General features: G+C 42.3%; 1 protein-coding gene across 3 annotated transcripts in view; it reads left to right on the top strand.

The window, feature by feature from the left end:
* Positions 1-18,070, top strand: part of LOC147726133 (phospholipid-transporting ATPase ID-like) — a 795,656-nt gene extending 777,586 nt beyond the window's left edge. For all 3 annotated transcript variants that reach the window (XM_086960237.1, XM_086960240.1, XM_086960239.1), the window contains exons 25-28: positions 2,440-2,685; positions 4,263-4,401; positions 8,947-9,077; positions 15,199-18,070. In XM_086960237.1, the coding sequence (XP_086816363.1) occupies positions 2,440-2,685; positions 4,263-4,401; positions 8,947-9,077; positions 15,199-15,420 (738 nt within the window). In that variant the 3' untranslated portion in view covers positions 15,421-18,070. The remainder of the gene's footprint in view (positions 1-2,439; positions 2,686-4,262; positions 4,402-8,946; positions 9,078-15,198) is intronic.
* Positions 18,071-18,996: the final 926 nt, after the last annotated feature.

Genomic DNA, 18,996 nt, shown 5'->3' with positions numbered 1-18,996 from the left:
GCAGACACCAAGCGAGGATACTGCACTGCTCTGGTACTGAAATGGACGTGGTTTGTCATTGAGACTTATCGTAGTCTTTGTAATGTAACTTTTGAACCTGTTGACTCCAATCCTCGGTGTGACAGTACCATGTACAATACAGAATATGTGGGATATACTATGACGATCCATGTTTGTTTCTATCCTTTGTTCACTAATACGACCAGCGGTGATGGACAGGAAGCGCACCCAGTAAGTAACATGGGTCACCTTGTGATAGCTTTAGCCAGGATGCTGAAGCTTATTGCATGGAAAGTGGGTGTGTGGAATGCATGTTTGGTACTAAAAGAGACTTAAAGTACTTAAAGAGACACTGTGACTCCCTTTTACTCATTTAAAAACATTTGTTTCACAGTCAAATAATTCATATTCAGATACTGCTTCTGCCCGCATGTTATGAAAATCATATGTGCATCAAATATAATATTCCCCAACATCAGCCAGAGGCAAGGTGCCCATTCAAAAGCAGCTGTCTGCAGATATACTTTCACCAAGCATCGAAGATAATCATTTCCAAAGATGCTTCATAAGATTCCTTTGTGCAGTCCTAGGCAGGGAGTTTATTTTGCAGAAGTAGTTGGACCACCAGAGAGCCCAAGTGGAACATCCTTGGATGCTGTCCGATTTAATACTTGTGTGCTGCCCTCCACCTGTGGGTGCCTTATAAATATTCATGTATGCCACTAAATGGAGGTGGATAATATTGACCTACAATAATATCTCATCCACCGCATTGTCTACCACTACATCATCAAGGCAAGAATATCATTGTTTTTATGACTTCCACAGCTTCTTAGCTGGACTGACTTGCAATGTTGAGTTTAGGTCAGTGTAGTGGATGTGATATTATTGCCATGGAATATAATCGATGTGATATAGAGGTTGATAACAGCTATTATTATCTTGTGATTTCAGGTTTTATTATTTAAGATCATTTTGATAACTTTTTTCCTTGGGTATTGAATTTTGGGATAACATCCCCAAGATTTACGTAAGATAAAATAAGTAATATGTTAGTAATTGATCCTCGCTAATTTCCAAATATACCTCCTAGACAATACCAGCCTCCGTGACGAGCAGCATGACTCACAATTCTTTGAAAGATAGATCAGTAAATGGGTGATAGAAAATATCTTTATCTGTTCGGAACAAAGAAAGTGCCCCCAGACTTGAGAGAAGGGAACTTGCTGATTTCTGTATCTTAAGAAAGGAGCCCGTTTTAGACAATGCTTAGAATCGGCCTCAATAACTCACCGATACAGTGACTTGGTGGTTGCTACCACACAAGGGCAGTCTCGCCAGACGCAAGTTGTGTATGCAGCAGCAGACCTTGGGTCCCTTCCTGGTTGAGGTTGTTTCTTGAGTATGTACCTTAAGCGGGTGGCCACCTGATGGGCAATTACTTGCAAATAATGCCTTAACTAAGCTGCTATCAGGACATGACCTTAAAACCTGGCCTTAGCATAAGGTCACATAATGGTCAAGTTTGGTCTCCCTTTACATTTTTAGAAACAGCCCGCTTATCTCTGTTAGATATTTCCTGCACTTGCCTTGTGATGTTTCTGTCATGGGGGCGAGGGGGCACTTCTTTAGCAATTAAAACAGAGGCACAAACCACCCAAAAATATCTCTTCCCCTAAAATATATCATTTTTTGATAGTCGATAGATCATCTACTCTTACATTCCAGTGGCCTCCAACTTTGGTCCATACAGGAGGACCCTCTGCCAGATCTTGGAAATATCCTCATGGGACATCCTTGTATACAAAGCCTTTAAAAGGGAAAGATTTACATGGTTAGTGGTTGTTCTAAAGTTCTAGTTTGGACCTTCCCTGGTGGGCAGATGTAGCAAGAATCTAGATATAAAGCCTTGTGTGATGACACCCCATTACTGTTACGAGGACAGAACCTCGGTCCACGAGCAAGGCCTCTGCATGTTATTGACTTGGACGCCTGATATCATGGATGTATGTAGCACTCACAATGGCGCACACTACCTCTTGGTGTAACCATGACCTAACTCAACGGTGCACACCATCCGCCCCAGAAGGATGACAGACTGATTCATCAATCTAGGACTCATCCTGTGATTTAACGCAAGTGCAGGACCTCACTGAGCATAAACCGCTTGCACGAGGCATGGCAGCCTTCTAAGGATACCATCTGAGATGAAACTTGATGACCACAAGAGCAGACAGTGTCCCTTTAAAGAAGTTGTGTTTTGTCTGGTATTGTTTGGCTGTAGATACTTGGAAAAAAACCTATGTTTTTAGTTTCTATAGTGCACACTACTGCATGCTATGGCTTGAGGTCATCGCGTGGACAGCAAGTGTACCCTCTCTCCTTTCATGCGATGCCGACCCCTTCTTGACTCTCATCCTCTGTTATCATGACCCCCAGGATGTGGATGACCGCTGGAGCATGGAGTACCCACAGCTTTACGAACCCGGGCAGAAGAATATTTACTTCAACAAAACAGAGTTTGTCAAGTGCATGTTCCTTGGGATCTACAACTCCCTCATCCTCTTCTTCATCCCTTTCGGCGCCATGTACAACACTGTGCGGGACGATGGAAAGGCCATCTCGGACTACCAATCCTTCGCCTTGGTGGCTCAGACGTGCTTGCTGCTGGTGGTGTCTGTTCAGGTACTGTATGACTTGTTTGATGAATCCACAAGTGCCGGCCTTCCTGCACCACAACTCAGCAAGAACAAGTGGTCTCTGGTTTGTGTGAAGACAAAAAAATATCAGGGCCCATATTTACTAAGCCTTTGCGTCACCATTGCATTGTACAAGGTGACACAGGACAATGCACAGGCTTATTTGGGATTTACAAAGCCAACCAAGGCTTGATTTGATTTGCGTGGCCTTCCATGGTTTTGTAAAGAACTGTAATGCAAGGCAGGGATTTGTGCAACGCTGCATTACATTTCTTAGTGGTAAGAGTTCCAGAGGTGGAGCATAAGCGTTTCTGTGCATCCACCCATGGATTTCACACAATTTCAGATTTACTACGGTTTACAAACCTGGAATTGTGTGAAATCAGTACACCTACCATAGCGAGGCAGAGCAAGGAGAAATATTTTTATTTCTCCTCGTTATTTCCTCTTTCTACGCGTGATGCTTTCTGCTTCATGCACAAAAAGAGGACAAAACCTCTTTGAATTGTATTTGTGCAGGATGGTATCCTTTCCGACGCAAAAACAATAATCCCCACAACGCAAGCCTCCTTGCAGCCCCCTCCCATTCACTGAACAAGGCACAGCAGCTTGCCCTGATGCACGGCATTGTGTAGATCCTTAGTAAATCTGTCCCTAACAATTGGAAACACAGCCTTCATTTGTGCTAGTTTTGTAATGCCAGTCAAAATACTGCACACATCACTAATTGGATGATGTTATGTTACTAACTGGGACACATAAACACAAGTCGTACTAACAGGTGAAAAAAACAGGTGCAACTAATATTTGTGCAGCATGGCTGGTATATTTTTAGCACACAATTAATAGCAGTGTGCTAAATAATTGGGTCAGTGCAACCACAGTATTGATCACTATTTGCACCCTTCTTAGAATAGGCTCAATTCCTTCAAGAGACACAAATACTGCTGGTTCCTGTTTTAAGCTCTTGGACCCAGAACTATGTAACCCACTTAGGGCTTCAGTAGGAATGACTAACAAGAAGAGCACGAATACATTGTAAATAACGTTTGATTAATGTCTTTTCCAAGTGGTAGTTGGAGTTTGATCATTGTAAATGTAAATGTACTAAATAATTGGGTCCGTGCAACCATTGCACCATTTTGTGGGCCTGGTATTCCAGATGACATTACAGTTTTACACTACTTTCCTCTTTGTACTGTTAGGTAGCCAAAGGAATCTAGTACATCTGAGTAATGGTGCAGCAAGAAGAGATAGCAATAGTAATAACTTCAGTAAAGCCCGCCCACTAGCGACACTAAAAAGCATAAGAAGACTTTAAAAACTTTTCACACACAGGTCAGAATCCTGTGAAACTCACAAAACAGATTCTCATAGGATGCCGTGCAACAAATGCTGCCACAGTTGTCTTTGTTCGGCCCACACTGTTTCTGTTAAACAATATCTCTTAGCAGAAGGTTAGTGTTGAATTCTTACTTGCTTCTCCTCAATGAGATTTCTGTTTTGTGGGTGGTTGATGGTTACATGCAGCTCAATTTCGTATCTGCTCTTCTCTTCCTGTAGATCGGTTTGGACACCTCGTATTGGACGGCTGTGAACCAGTTCTTCATCTGGGGCAGCCTCGCTGTTTACTTCGCAATCACCTTCACGATGTACAGCGATGGCATGTACCTCATCTTCACCTCATCGTTCCCCTTCCTCGGTTAGTATCCAACAGATGCACTTATTGTTAACTTCTATATCGCCACAGGGTCTTGGAAGCTATGGCATGCATGGAGGGGGTGCCTAAGAAGAAGCCATGATCTGCACACTCATTCTTTGATTAGGTCAATTTTCTGCCCACGACCATCTTTGAAAACCAACATCTTTCGTCCAATGCATTCTTCTATTGAATTTATCTTGGAAGGATTCCCCTATCCCACAAGGGATCACTAAGCTGTAGCGTAGTTCTTATATTCCCAATAGGCTCTGCGCATTGGAATAACATATACTATAGTTTAGACGTAGGACTGAGATTGACTAGGTCTTTTTAAGAGGGCAGGGAAAAAGCACTGAATAAAGTAGTGAAGCTAGTGTGTCCTAGCCTGGTTTTAATAGTGGGGTTATATTAGTAATTTCTTACACCTGAGCAACTTAAAACATATAAAATACATACAGTGATAAAATAATGACTAAAAGTACTCAACTGGTGCTTCTAAAATATACCTAACCTAAGTCTAGTACGAGGGAAGAAGTAAGTGAGGTGTAGCGCAAATTTAGTATTCTTTGCCAAGAATCTATTTCAAGAATTCTCTAAGGGTCTAATCAGCTCCGTACCTTGGTTTAGAATGAAGGAGGTCTTGTATCTCTCTCTCAGGACTCGATTTCCCAGCAACCCGCAAGGGTAGGCTGGAAACACAGCGTGTCTCAGTGCGTCAGCTGGAGGGTCGGCTTTCTACGGCACTCGCTGCAGCAGGCGTCGGGCAAGTGGCTAGTCGATCTGCTTCAAACCACCAGGTGTTTGTCTGGGCAAATGTAGGCATAGTTATACCTTGAAGGTGCAGAGTTTGACGTATGATTGGATTTAATAACGTCCTCAAAGACTCAGTTCTTCGAAAACGCCATGATTTCCTAGATAAATTAATATTCAGGCAAGGGGAAGTCCCTAGCTGCTGAAGGCGGGTTTTTCTAAGAAATCGTTGTTGATTCTTGGAACTTAGTGGAAGTAGCCATGCCGTATTTGGACTGCATAGGCTCAGTCTAATTATGGGTATGATTTCTATGCCTATATAAGGATCGGGTGATGGGCATGAATCTGGAAAATTACACTAGGGTCCTAGATTCGTACATAACAACGCTCTTTATTTATGGTGTGCATTCCTTAATTCTGACTCTACCACTGGACTTGTTAGTGAGTCTGGAGGACATCCTTCTTTTGAGGCTCGATGACAGGTCTCTTTTTGTGTGGGCCATGAATGATGGTGTTTGGACCTGCCCTTTGATTGTGACTTCCACCATCCACTGAAGTAAGTGGGGAAGATAAGTCATATCTTAGCACTGACCTGGATAGTTGAGGCGAACATTCATCAACCACCTCCGCCACAGTTGAGTGACTGTGTGAGTGTCCATGAAAAGCCACCAAGCTTTCCTTCAATTAGTCTGGTAGCACGCCTACACCTTCCTCTTGGGTACCAGGAATTAATTTTACAAATGAGTAACAACTTATAGTCAGATCGATGGTGGCATTCTCTGGTTGTTATTATGCATATTACCTTATTCATCTGGCGGTTTCATTCGCAATCTGGAGACTCCAGTCTCCGAAATAGAAATTTAATTCACCCAGAACTATAATACCCAGCTCTACATCTGTCCTGACTCTTGCAGCTGTATATTTCTCATTCACGCTTGAACACATTTACCCTCCAAACAAGCAAATGATGGGAACCAGATCTAGCTAGCCAGTGTGGGAGTACTCACCTTCTTCAGCCCTTGCAGGTTCATTTGAATACTACACTGCTCGGTGGGAAGTCAAGAATATATGCTAGAAATACGGAAGGTCTAAGGTAGTTCCCATACCCTGGACTTTGGGGTACCCCAGTCTCTGTCTGGCAGCTCGACAGCGATGCACATCATTCATCCCCTAGTTGCTGCCTTGCTTGGTATCTTCAGAATCCTTTTCAATGGATCCTGTGAATTTTCAGCCCAACACCCAAATGCAAACCCAGTGAGTGTTCTAGATCACAGAGAAGACCTACCTGCTCCATGGACCACCAGCATAGAAGTTCAAAGCCTGCGGCCCCTTACCCTTTGATGCACAGAGCGGGAGCACCAAACAGCAGGATAGTCCTGTTTGGCAGGTCCTCATAGACAAGATCACATACTCTACTCCATAAACTACTTCAGAACACATGACGTACTCGCTTATTCCCTTGCATGTGCTTGAATATCAATTCCCCCGCAGGTACTCAAGCAATAGCTCTCCCGCGTACATGGTCAATAACACCTGTCCCATGGCTGCCACTTGTCAGTCACTATGTCACAGCACTTCCCTCCTCGGGCACACCAACTCAGGCACCCGCACAATGGCTCACTGGGAAATCACACCTACTCAAGCATTCCTTTTTTGTCAGAAAAAGGTTGCTATCCTGATATCATACAGTATAATATGGAACAGTGTGGTGCCACATGCAGTATATTAAGCATGGCATAATATGATATAGTATGGAATGGTATATAAAAAAAACTTTGCTTGGTATATTATTGTATAGAATGTTGTGGCATATTGTGTGCATTTGTATAGTACAAAATCCCCACAGGTAAGCCTTGCACTTTGTCATTAGAGACTTATGCCTAGGTATTGTGGTCTTGTGAAAACAGTTGAGACTTGATGTGCCTTCTGACAGCCAGTAGATTGGATTGTTCGTGGAGTTCTTACGACAGACGTTTGGCTAAGTATTACATTTCAAGGGTTTCCTCTTGCTTTGGGTGATGTTTGTGGTCATGCTGTGTTTGGCACTGTGGCCATGTGTGATGTTTCTCTACTTGGATTCCAGTAGAGACTAATATGTGGACATTTTCAGTCTCAATTTAGAAAGAACAAAATGGAAACTAGTAGTGAGAGATTAGAAATTAAACATAAGCGTCATTCAATGGCATGCGACAAAGAAATGTTTCAATAGTTGCTTGTTCGCTATGGTAAAGAGGTGGATCTTCCCGTTTCTAAGGAATGTCATCAATTAGTAGCCAACCTAATTAGTACTCTGAATAATAGAGTCACCGAGACAAAGATGAGATTGCTTTTATTTAGAACCCTGTACTTCTCTATACATCATAATAGTGCAGCCATTCTTCGTAGGAATCTGTTGTCTTGATCAGAGAAATGTTTATGCACAGATTTTTTTAATCTTGAATATTGATTCAAATATTATTGGCTCTTCTCCAAAGAACATACTGATTCTTCAACAGTCATATTCACAAATGTGCAAGTAGGTAAATGCATCATGTTATCTAACTCTCCCTTAAGTGATAGACATCTGAGATCACTATCCCCTTTTCCATCTAAGATCTGGCTTTGCCAAGGATTGTCAGTGCATCCCAGTTCATTGGAGTGACTCAATAGTCTTCAAGAATTATGCAGAACATTTTTCAGGATTGACACAAGACACATTAGACTAATTATTTAATTATGGAAATGAAGTAATATCAAGTGGAATTGTAATGTATATCTTACACCAATAGCATGTAACACTAGCTCATTCTTTTTTTAAGCTGCTTAGAAGGAAGGAAATACAGTTATTTTGGGGTTTTCCTGCTCTGTGTGGTTGAGAGTGGTAAATATATGAACATGTCTATATATAGAAAATGTTATTTGCACATAAATATGTGTTCCAAAGGCTGGTGATAATTTTGACTTATTGCGCTATGCATTGTTTACATATCAGATTTATATTATCCATATTCTATTAGCGTGATTACTTATCAAAGCAGTGGGACAATAATGATCTACTCTCTAGTTAGGACTGGTATTCACTGGGCTGTCTCGGGGAATCATTCCTTGAATAAAACTAACTTACATTGTGGTAGGTTCCACTTACAGAAATGTGAAGATCGGGCAAAAGATCATATCCCTCTATATGAAGAGATCTTGTGGGCCTAACTTCCTTCAGTGACTTAATCCCCAGGCCACAGTCACTGAAGTCAAAACAAAGGTCCATGATGTCTGATGAGGTCAAAGCAGAAGTCCATCTAATCAGACCACAGCCCAATCATATTAAAATATAAAGCATGTTCTACAAGGTCACAGTCCAGTGATTCCAACGTTGAGGTGCTTCCTACTAGGCCACCATGCAATTATACCAAGTCAAAAGTAATTCCTACTGGGCCACCATACAATGATATCAAGGCATAGGTGTTTTATACTAGTCCACTATCCGATCATATCAAGGCATGGGTGCTTTCTACTAGTCCACCATCCAATCATATTAAGGCTTGGGGTGCGTTCTACTAGTCCACCATCCAATCATATTAAGGCTTGGGGTGTGTTCTACTAGTCCACCATCCAATCCTATCAAGGCATAGGTGCTTTCTACTAGTCCACCATCCAATCGTATCAAGTCAAAGGTGCTTTCTACTTCAATGAAATCATGACATGCGCATCCTATCAGGCCACCACCCAGATATTAATGTAAAAGTGTGTCCTGATAGGCTATCATAAAATCACATCACAGCAAAGGAATATCTTGTTAGTTATCGCCCTCTTCTTTTTCAGGCACTGCTCGTAATACTTTAAGTCAGCCGAGCGTCTGGTTCACGATTTTCCTCACCACCATCCTTTGTGTCCTGCCGGTGCTAGCCTTTCGGTTTCTTAAAATTCAACTTAAGCCGACCTTCAGTGACAAGGTAAGGAGGGGTTTTTATTCACTTCAGGGTTTTGGTGTGGTACCAGTTGCAAAAAAAGCACTCCTGCTAGTCGGGATAATTAGGCTAGTCAAGATGTGAACATTTTCCTGATATGTAAAAGTTAATGTCAAGAGTACATTGAGAGGATGAAGGTATTTTATGGTTGGAGACATGTTACTGACATGTTGCAGAAGGCACTATGAATGTTGGCCCTTGAAGGCAGGTATGTGCCACATTTTCAGGATGAACACAGAGTGAACAAGTAATTCAATTATTAACCATTGAATGTGGGAACCTTAAAAACATTTGCGCCCCCGGAACGTCACTTTTTTGACGTTCTGGTGGCAAAATGTGTCACCGCATATTTATAAGGCCTTGTAAATATGTGCCCTTTCACATTGAAAACTGCGTGAGAGGGGGGTCCAATGGGTGCTGCTGTGGGTGTTTCCATGCAACAGCCATGGAACCTGCCACATGTCTAGATTTGCGAGGCATCGTAAAACTAGGAATGCATCAGAACCTAACAGCATTAGGGAGGCGCAACAAAGAGAAATGAAACAATTTCTCCTTGTGCTTTCAATTTTCTGTGTGCTTCATTCTGCAGCACACATAGAACAAGGAAGGCGCCTGAATGGACTGATTTTGTACAGGAAGGGGTTCTTCCTGCACAAAATCAATCATCCCTGCAACGCAGGCACCCTTGGCGCACGCAGGCCATTGTGCACCAGGGCAGGGGAAAATGACAGGAATGCGGCGAGATAAAGCAAATTCCTGCCCTTTCCTTTTGCCATAGGCCAGCGTAACAGGGTGGCATGCTGCACTGCCCTGTGGCAAAAGCCCCTAAATAAGGCCCCTTGTATGGTTCAGTCCCCATGACAAAGTTGGATACATACAATCTACTGCTGTCTCTGAAGAAAAAGCATGAAATTGTTCATGTCAGAGAGATATTCTTGTGAAGAATAGAGCATATAGGGATACGTGTGTGTAACTTGATTTCTTTGTTTTGTAAAATTGCTACTTTTGTGTAAGAAGTGGTAACCTAGCTGCAGTTCTAAGAGTGAGTTCACTTCTAGCCAGTAGATGTTCTTAACATACGTATAATGGTGTGCAAGTTTCTTTGTCTTGCTTTCTCTCGTGTTCCTTGGCATTACCCTGTCACACCTGTACCGTAATGTAGCAAATGCTAAATCTATATTGTATAAGTGTTTGAGTGACACTTTCCAAAACATACACTCCAAATAATACATGTTAGTGAATATAAGTCAATGCACTTCACATAGCAATAGGTAAAGCACTGCTTATGGACCATGAATTGTAGCTATCTCACTATCCAGGATGATTTGCAGCCAGACCACACCTCCTTCCTCACTGAGTCTATTCAGTTCATATGAAATGTAGACCTCATTTCCTTCCCCCACCCCATCTATCATAGCCAGACAAATCATTTTGCAATTCTTTTATCTTCCTGCGACTCCAGACTCAGGAATGATGCACACCCACCTCAGAGCGACTTTGAAAAATTCATTTATCACTCAGACCTAATCAGAATACCTAGTGATGCATATTGACCCTGAAAGCGTCCTCTACACTCATAATCATTCTTGGTTTCTAGAAGGTTTATCTCAAAATTAAATGCTAGCAGACACACTCTCATATCTGCAGTGTAAAAACAAGAGTGCATGACCAAATCTTAAAAATTCTGATGCACACGCGACCACAACAAAAATAACAAGGTTATTATTAGCTCTCTGGTACGAGAGAGTCATGCAAAGATAAACAGTTCAAGCCACACATGAGCGGTCAGGCATAGTTTCCAAAGACATTAAGTGGAAAAGGCAAAAGTTAAGTGTGCATGTGGCACAAAGCCAAGACTCCGGCACCATTTCCCCTGAAAACCGTGTGCAGGGCATGTGAATGAGGAGCGTGGGCCCTGGAGTTCAGCGCGGCGCGTCACGCTCAGCATTCTCTAGAAACAATGTGGCCTACGGCGAAATACGGTACTTGGAATTTCTGAAATGGCGAGAAACCAGAAGCGGTCCAGAGCTTGTTAGCAGCAACGGTCAGCCTTTGAATGTATAGCGGGCTCCGCTATATACCTTCTAGAGCTGTATATTTGCCATTGTTTTGTACCAGATATGTATTTAATTTTTAAAGTTGCCAATAGGTTGGTTTATTGTGCGTCATGACTTCGACTTGTTAAATAACCGGAAGGAAATGTTTGCATCCATTTTTTAGTGGCTTTTCCCAATATTTTGTTATAGATATTGCAGCCTGTTTCCACATCATTTTCTTATGGTAAGAACGCACGTAAAATCTTCTGGGCCTATTTAGGTAAAAACAGCAACATTATTCCAAAAATAGCTTCTATATGTTTAATTGCCCAAAGCTTATTTTTGGAAGCGTCTGGAGGGTAAAGTGAGGGAATTATTACATTGTTATTTCTTTCTTAAAAGACTGCATCATAGAGTTAAATATTCAATGTCTGTAAGCCTGCCTCTGCCTCTCCCTCACTCAGTCTCCTCTTTAGCAGCGCCGCGCGCTGGTATGCAGACTCCCCCTGCATTCCAACAGGCGCACGTCGCGATCCGGGCTGCATTAGCACTGTGGAGACAAGACCTGGCCGCGCACACAACGTTATCGTATGGGGAAACGCTGCGCGCGGCCAGGTCTTGTCTCACTTCGGTGTTCTCAGACTGCTGAGACGCCGACAATAGTTTCCTGGCGAGAACGCGCTTTCAGCTCGTTATAGCCGAGACCTAAAAAGGGTTTGAACAGAGATCCACCCTAACGCTAACTATTGAGGTCTGACAGTGAAACTCTCTAGAATAACAGATGATCTGAGAAGCATCCCACCTTTAGGGTTGTAAATCCAGAACCAGCCAGTCTTCCACTCTTGGTGACACATTGACGACAAGATGGCAGTGTCATCAGTAATGTTTCTGATCCAACCCTCAGTGCTGGCTGACGGGAAATAACTCGGGACTCTTCTGCCAGTATCTCAGGCAGCATCAGTGGCCTCCCATCGGTCCTTTGTGTATTCCCCATCCTCCCTGGGTCTGGCCCTGCCACTGTCTATTTTAACTCAAACTGCACAACAGCTATCTGGGTTTCACCTTCAACTGTAATGGATCGGTCCCGGTTCTTGTTTTTTTTTTTACTAGATCTACATTGTAGAGCGTTTTGCCGCTAACAAAGCCTGGACCATGCTATTTCAAACAAAAAAGCATTAGATAAGGAATCTCAACAACAGTTCCTTTAATATTAGAATCTAGAAGTAAAAGTCCACTATTTGAAATAGGCTGTTCCGATGGTATTTAAATGCAGAGTGAAATGCAAACATTGAAAGACACGAAAACACCTTGAAACAGCTTATTATGTTTGAAGATTGTTTAACTCTTATGCTCACATAAAGAGTTTAACTATGTGACCTACGAAAGAGGACGAAGGCTGACATTAAGTAATGGCAAATCACTGTATGACTTTGTCAGTTCTTGCTCTCGAGTACAAATCCAAGCAACACCTGAGGATATTCCAGCAGAAAGTAGGTTTTTAAAGCCGATTCTGCAGTGGAACGAACCTGGGCTTTCAGGACTGATGGTTCCAGGTCACTTTGAAGGGCGCCACTGAGTGGCGGGTTCAAATTACAGAAAAGAGCCATTTTTAGGTCTTACCTACCATACAGCTTTTAGCTTTCTGTTTGCAAAACCGAGCTTACAACTCACCCACTGCATAGCATTGGTTAGATTTATTGTTGTGTTCGTTTGTTGGTTCTTTTTCACAGGCCCGCCTTCTTCTTCTTGTGTTTGTCCCTCCCCTGGAGCATAGCCTCTTTACCATCTGTTTCATTGGATGACTTGTATTCTCCCATAGCTGATATTCAGAGAACTACTTTTTTCTTTCTTTCAGCACTCCATTGGAGTGCATGTGTTGCCTAGCTCTCGCCATCATCTGCTGCTTCCCCGCAAACATCTGCACCCTCGTGCTTCTTGTTACTTCCTCATTCCTTTGCCGAAACTCGTCCATTGCTTTCCTCATACCTCCCTGACTTTTTTTTACAAGGCGTTTTTGTTGGGGCTCCCCCAAATCCAGCCTCCAGCGTCTCCATTTCTCCTACTCCCCCCACTCGCTCCTCCGATGCTCCCAGAAGCCCCAACATTCCTTTGCAAATACATACACTTTTTGAATCCCTCCCATGCTCATGACGAGGCAGGGTTGCGCTGTGCTCATGACGAGCTGAGCTTGTCATGACCGCCGTGGCACCCACACGCTGGGATAATTCCCCTGCTGTGCTGAACGTTCCACGAAAACCGGTGTGGTCATTACGAGCTGAGGTCGTCATGAGCACAGCGCCACCGTGCTGCATGACGAGCCGAGCTCGTCATGTGCACCCGGGTGCTGCGCGCACTGCCCCCCAGCACAGCAGGGGAATTACCCCCGCGGCGAAGGGGTTAATTGATCATTTTTGGGGTGAGCCCGGCAGGAGCTATTTGCTGCTGGGCTGCTCTGCGGTACAAAAGTAATTTCAACAAAACTAAAATTTTATTTTTTTATTTACTAATCCAAATAACGTCCATCATCTTTGATCAGAAAATAAATGAAAAAACATCTGCTCCTTTCCTTAGGCCCACCATACATGTTGACGCATGCACATGCTTACGTCATCATGCATGTATACACCTACGCAATAATGCAGGCGCCAGTAGCGGCTTCATATCTGTGCTTTTTCCTTTTGATCTTTTTTTAAGGCTAACGTAGTATAGCAAAAAGCATATGCAAAGCAAATAGGTGAATTTGTTTTTGCTAATAATTGTTTCACTGATGAGGCCCAATGAGACTGAAACCAATCTGAGACTGCTTGAGTTTTCTTCTGAGGGGCATTGATATAGAAGTTCAGGCTGGACAGTTCCCATTGGCGAATGACTGATTTGTATATTGTTGGCCCCTCAGTGTAGAGGCACAGTGAGCAGTGGCTGAGATTAATTGAAACATGACACTTTGTTTTTCTCTTTTTTCAGAGTATGGAAACCACCCCTTTAGTCAAAGTACTATTTTTCCTGGAGTTATGAATGTTCGTAAACCATTCATGTATATTGAAATAAGACATCTTTACACTGCCTTTTCAGACACACCTCTAGCAACTACAGCCTTTGTTGTGTATTTACAAAAACACAGTTTGGAGAACAGAACAATACACACTAATACTATATAATTTAGTTTATAATATGTACACTAATGCTAAGAATACAAATAATAAGACTAAAACTAGTGCCAATTTATTATAATAGTACACTGCACTGTTAACAATAACACAATGTATGCTCTGGTTGCTAGCTTTCATTTATTGCTTGTCATACTCTGTGCACTAATATGATGTGCCAAGTCCTAAATGCTTCATTGACTTAAGCGCTGTTAAAAACTGTGCTGTATTCAGACTATACACACTATTCATTACAAAATCAAAGGCTGTTCCAGATGGCATAGAAAGTTTCAGACCTTTTTCATTCCCCCAAATCCAGATGTTCTAATTGAATGTACAGTAGCCACTCAGCTGCTGAGGTTCAATGAATCAACCTGCATCTTGTATTTGGCTCAGGTGTACACAAAATTGTACGGGCTATTTTCTTCCTGGTCTGCCATCCTGCAAGAGGATGTGAAATCCATGAACCTGGAAATGTTACATTTGTTTTTTTGTTTTTTTTTAACGAAGCCACGCAAAGTCATGCAAATAGATTTTGTTTAGGGGTGGCGCCAAAAAAGTGACACAACCTGGCCACAAAATCTGGGCCACACACAACTCATGCTGTGCTAATAGTACACATTGTATTCACTTCATACACAAAAACACTTTTCTAATTTTGTATCATGTCAAATGCAATAAAAATGGTTAAAAAGAATTGTAGTTTGATGTTATTTGAGAACGGACTCTTCTTCTATCTTTACGTTAGGAGAAGATTCTTCTATGAAAAGGCCAATCTAGTTACTACTTGCTAATGCATTGCTGAATACAAGTTGGCACATGGGTGAACTCTACTCCTGAGACTCTCTTGATAAACTGAACACAGGACTGACCTGCATTGTTTGTCAATGCTCTGCTGGTAACCTCTGCTATATTTCCTTTCAGGTCCAGAAGAAGATCCGGGAAGAGAAGAAAAGGCCACCACCTCCTCCGCGCAGGGTTCGTCTCCGCCGTACAAGTTCCCGCCGCTCTGGCTATGCCTTCTCACATCAGCAAGGATACGGTGACCTCATCATGTCTGGAAGAAGCTTTCACCCACGTTCCCCGTTCGCAACAACAGGCACATTTTCACCAAATGAGAGAAGCAGGCATCCGAGAGTGGAATAGAATTTGGGGAGGCCCCAGAAAGAGTGGGTCAATGTTCTCTGTGAGCTGCATGCACATGGACCTGCAAGGACACAGGCTTTGTTCTGAGCTTTCACAGGTGCCAAGGCTGAACTTCACTCGAAAAACAACCCCTCTTCCAAATGACGTCACATGTGCTACATGATATTCTATAATCGCCATATTCTTGAGTTTGTATGCTATGGCCAGTAGAAGGACAATGAACAGTGCAGACTCTGACATACAAATCACTGGGTGCAAACGTTGACCGACAGGGCCAGCAGGCAATCAGCCTGAGCCTATGTTAGTCACCACTTGCTTTTTATACTTCAAGACTAAATTGAAAATCTGCTAATTTACTGCTCAAATGAATAGCCTTGTTTATAAAGGAGCATGTATAACCTAATGTGTGCCTTGAAGCATTGAAAATGCCACCAAAGAAATTGTGTTGACGTTTACAGGTGTTATCCACTCCTTTAATTTCTGTCTCCTACCCCTGCAGTGGTCTGTACCATGCTTGCTTCTCCCTTCTGTTTACAATGATCTGTATCTTGGCAACCCCCAAAAGGTACTCATGCTCTCCGTAACCTGTCGACGTAACGGGTTAATCTCCAGCCTTGTGACAGGGTGTGCATGAGGAAGAACCCTGGGATTTGCCACTGAGGGCCATGGTTATCTCTTCTGGAAGCGAGTGATGGGTGACTGCTGTCTATCATCAGGGCAGAGGATGATGGTGTGAAGATTAATTTAACGCACTACACTTGGCTCTGCAAGTGACCACTGATGAGGATGCGGTATTCAATAATGTGAGAATGTGAGAGCCATAGATATACTCTCAATCCGCCCAACACCAAAAGCTCTACCTTCTTCAGCATAGAAAAATTCAACAGGAAAAGACCAACTGAGAATGTTCGATTCTGTTTTGGGTCTACTGCCAAAAAAATGAATTCTTAACAGACCAACTAAAGTCTACATCACAAGTTAAGGACCATGATTGTATTAAAGCTTTAATATTTCATTGCACTGTAAAGTCCTCTAAAAGATTGTCATGTCCGTCCTACGATTTTCAACTGTTGTACTGGAATGTTTCGTAATGTGCTTCTGTTTGTGATACAAGATTTGGTGGAATGAGATGTACAATGAAGATGGCACCGTTGAATAGCAAACTAGTGCACCCTCAGTGCTTTGACTCTTGTGCTAACCGAGAGCAGCTCTCGGAATGAACCCGCTTTGTTGAAATCAGGTGTATTGTATAAAAACCATGTAGACTAAGATCAAGTCTAGCAAGTACTACATATGCTCTTGTAAAAGGTGACGTGACGTCAGGTATCACCGGCTCGTGCCATTGGCTCAAAGCCACTGCATAGATTGTTCTGTAGTCAGTCAAAAAGGCAATACAATTCCTATGCTATGCCAGTGATCTAGAGGACCCTTTCTTTGGTACTTTATGAAGCGGATGGAAGTTTTAGAGCTTATGGCTGGGCATTAGTGTAGTAGAAACAAAATTGATCTAGTTTCAAATAAATGTTAAAAAAATCTTTCGATAGTATCAATGACTGTAATTTTTATATTTGCAAACTGTGCAATAAATGCAAAATAACTAGATTTGATTTATTGACTTGTTCTAAAAAGTCATGCCTAGGTGAACTAAAAATTAGCATCCAGTTAATACCTTCTTGACCACACTGTAATATTCTGATTTAAAAACCCCTTGTAATCCTCCTTATTCGTCAAGGTACTTTAACCTCTACTAAATTATTGCAAATTTAACTCCGCTTAAAGTGCCTTAATTCTCTAATTCATTTTCTTTGGTACAAGAGCGTCCAGAATTTATCCCTGGGAGTCAGAACTCTAAACCGTATAAGGTTTTCAGGATATCTACTACATACATGATCCCAATTCAGAACACTTTTATGTGAACTTATCCTATGTGGTTATCATGAAAATGTAGTTTGTGTGCAGCCACACAGACCAATGTAGAGCACTTTAGTGTTATACTGACAAATTGAAAGAAATGCTGTAAACAAATGTAAAACAAAGACTCTGTCATAAAGAATCAAGAGGTCTGTGTCGAACAATATGTTCCAAATAGTTGAATCCAAAAAACTCAGTAATTGAAGCTAAAATATTTTTGATGACAATTATAATTAAACCCATTGTACACGTAAACATAGTCATGCCAAATGGGGGATAGCTGAAATTGCACAGTGTGTGAAAATTCTATGCCGGGTGTGTTCTACATTCCCCCAGATTCGTGCCACACTTTCATTTATAGCCATATATCTACTAGAGATAACTTTACACATTGTACACGTTTACATATGTTATAATGTATGTGATAATGAGTCGTTTACATAAAGTCAGTTGTTATCTGGCTTGGATCCCCCTTGGAGGGCTCCACTCCTTTTGTAGACTATATCGCCTGTTATTGATCACTAAAACCCCACATTGTAATTGTGATACTTGGGCCGAAGAGTATAAACTTATATTTAAAAGCCAAGCAAACTGTGTGATGAGAACTGTGTACTTTCATTAGGCAAAGACAAAGACACTTCTAAAAGTGGAGGGGTCCACCACCAGAACTGGACTCCGACTGGCCAGCTTGTCATGCCAGAACAAAGAATGCTAATATAATAAAATGTCCACGAGAAAACATGTGTTTGTCATAAAGAAAATAGTAAAGCATATACATATGGAAATTTGGAGGAGGGTTTCAGTATTCTAGTTTTGGCTGGAGTTTGTGTCCATGGCACAGACTTTTGCTTCCCTTTTTGTATTTCTTCAACCCCCAAGGATGAAGAATATATCTATATTTCTTAAGTGAAAAAGGTTTATCATGTGTAAATCTATGCCTTTGGTAATAGAAGAAAAAAACATTTCCATAACTTACTTTTCATAAAATATATAACTTCTCATTTTGTGTAGTACGTCTAGAGGACAGACATGCACAGATGGAAATGGGGTATGCGGTGCCACCGCATTCTTGAAACCATGGATATCTTCATACCTTATACCATGATAGTGCTTCTGAGCCACCCCTGTTTCCTACAATCAATCAAGTGACTTGTAAAGTGCGACTACTCACCTGTAAGGGTCTCAAGGCGCTGGATGGGGAGGGGATGGAGATGGGGACTGCTGATTTGTCGCAGGCACTGTGGTTCAGTCGAAGAGCCAGGTCTTGCGGTCCTTCCTGAATTGGGGCAGTGACGGTGATTGCCTTAGGTGGAGAGGTAGGGTGCTGTAGGTCTTTGCGGCGAGGTAGAAGAATCTTGCAGATGAGTGAGATGGTGGCCAAGGCCAGTTGGGTGGAGCAGAAGTCTCTTGTGGGTGCATGGAATGCTAAGCGGTGTAGGGCTTTGTAGGCATGTGTGAGGAGTTTGAAGGGGATTCTTTTGTCCACTGGGAGCCAATGGAGGTCTCTCAGGTGGCTGGTGATGTGGCTGCGGTGGGTGATATTGAGGATGAGTCTGGCAGAGGCGTTCTGGATGCTTTGCAGTTTCTTCAGGAGTTTCTGGGTGATGCTGGCATAGAGTGCGCTGCTGTAGTTTAGTCTGTTGCTGATGAGTGCGTGGGTGACCA

The sequence above is a fragment of the Lissotriton vulgaris genome, chromosome 3_1 (assembly GCF_964263255.1).
Source record: "Lissotriton vulgaris chromosome 3_1, aLisVul1.2, whole genome shotgun sequence".
Taxonomy (NCBI): Eukaryota; Metazoa; Chordata; class Amphibia; order Caudata; family Salamandridae; genus Lissotriton; species Lissotriton vulgaris.
Note: the sequence above shows the minus strand (reverse complement) of the source record. Positions and strands in the feature narration are given on the sequence as shown.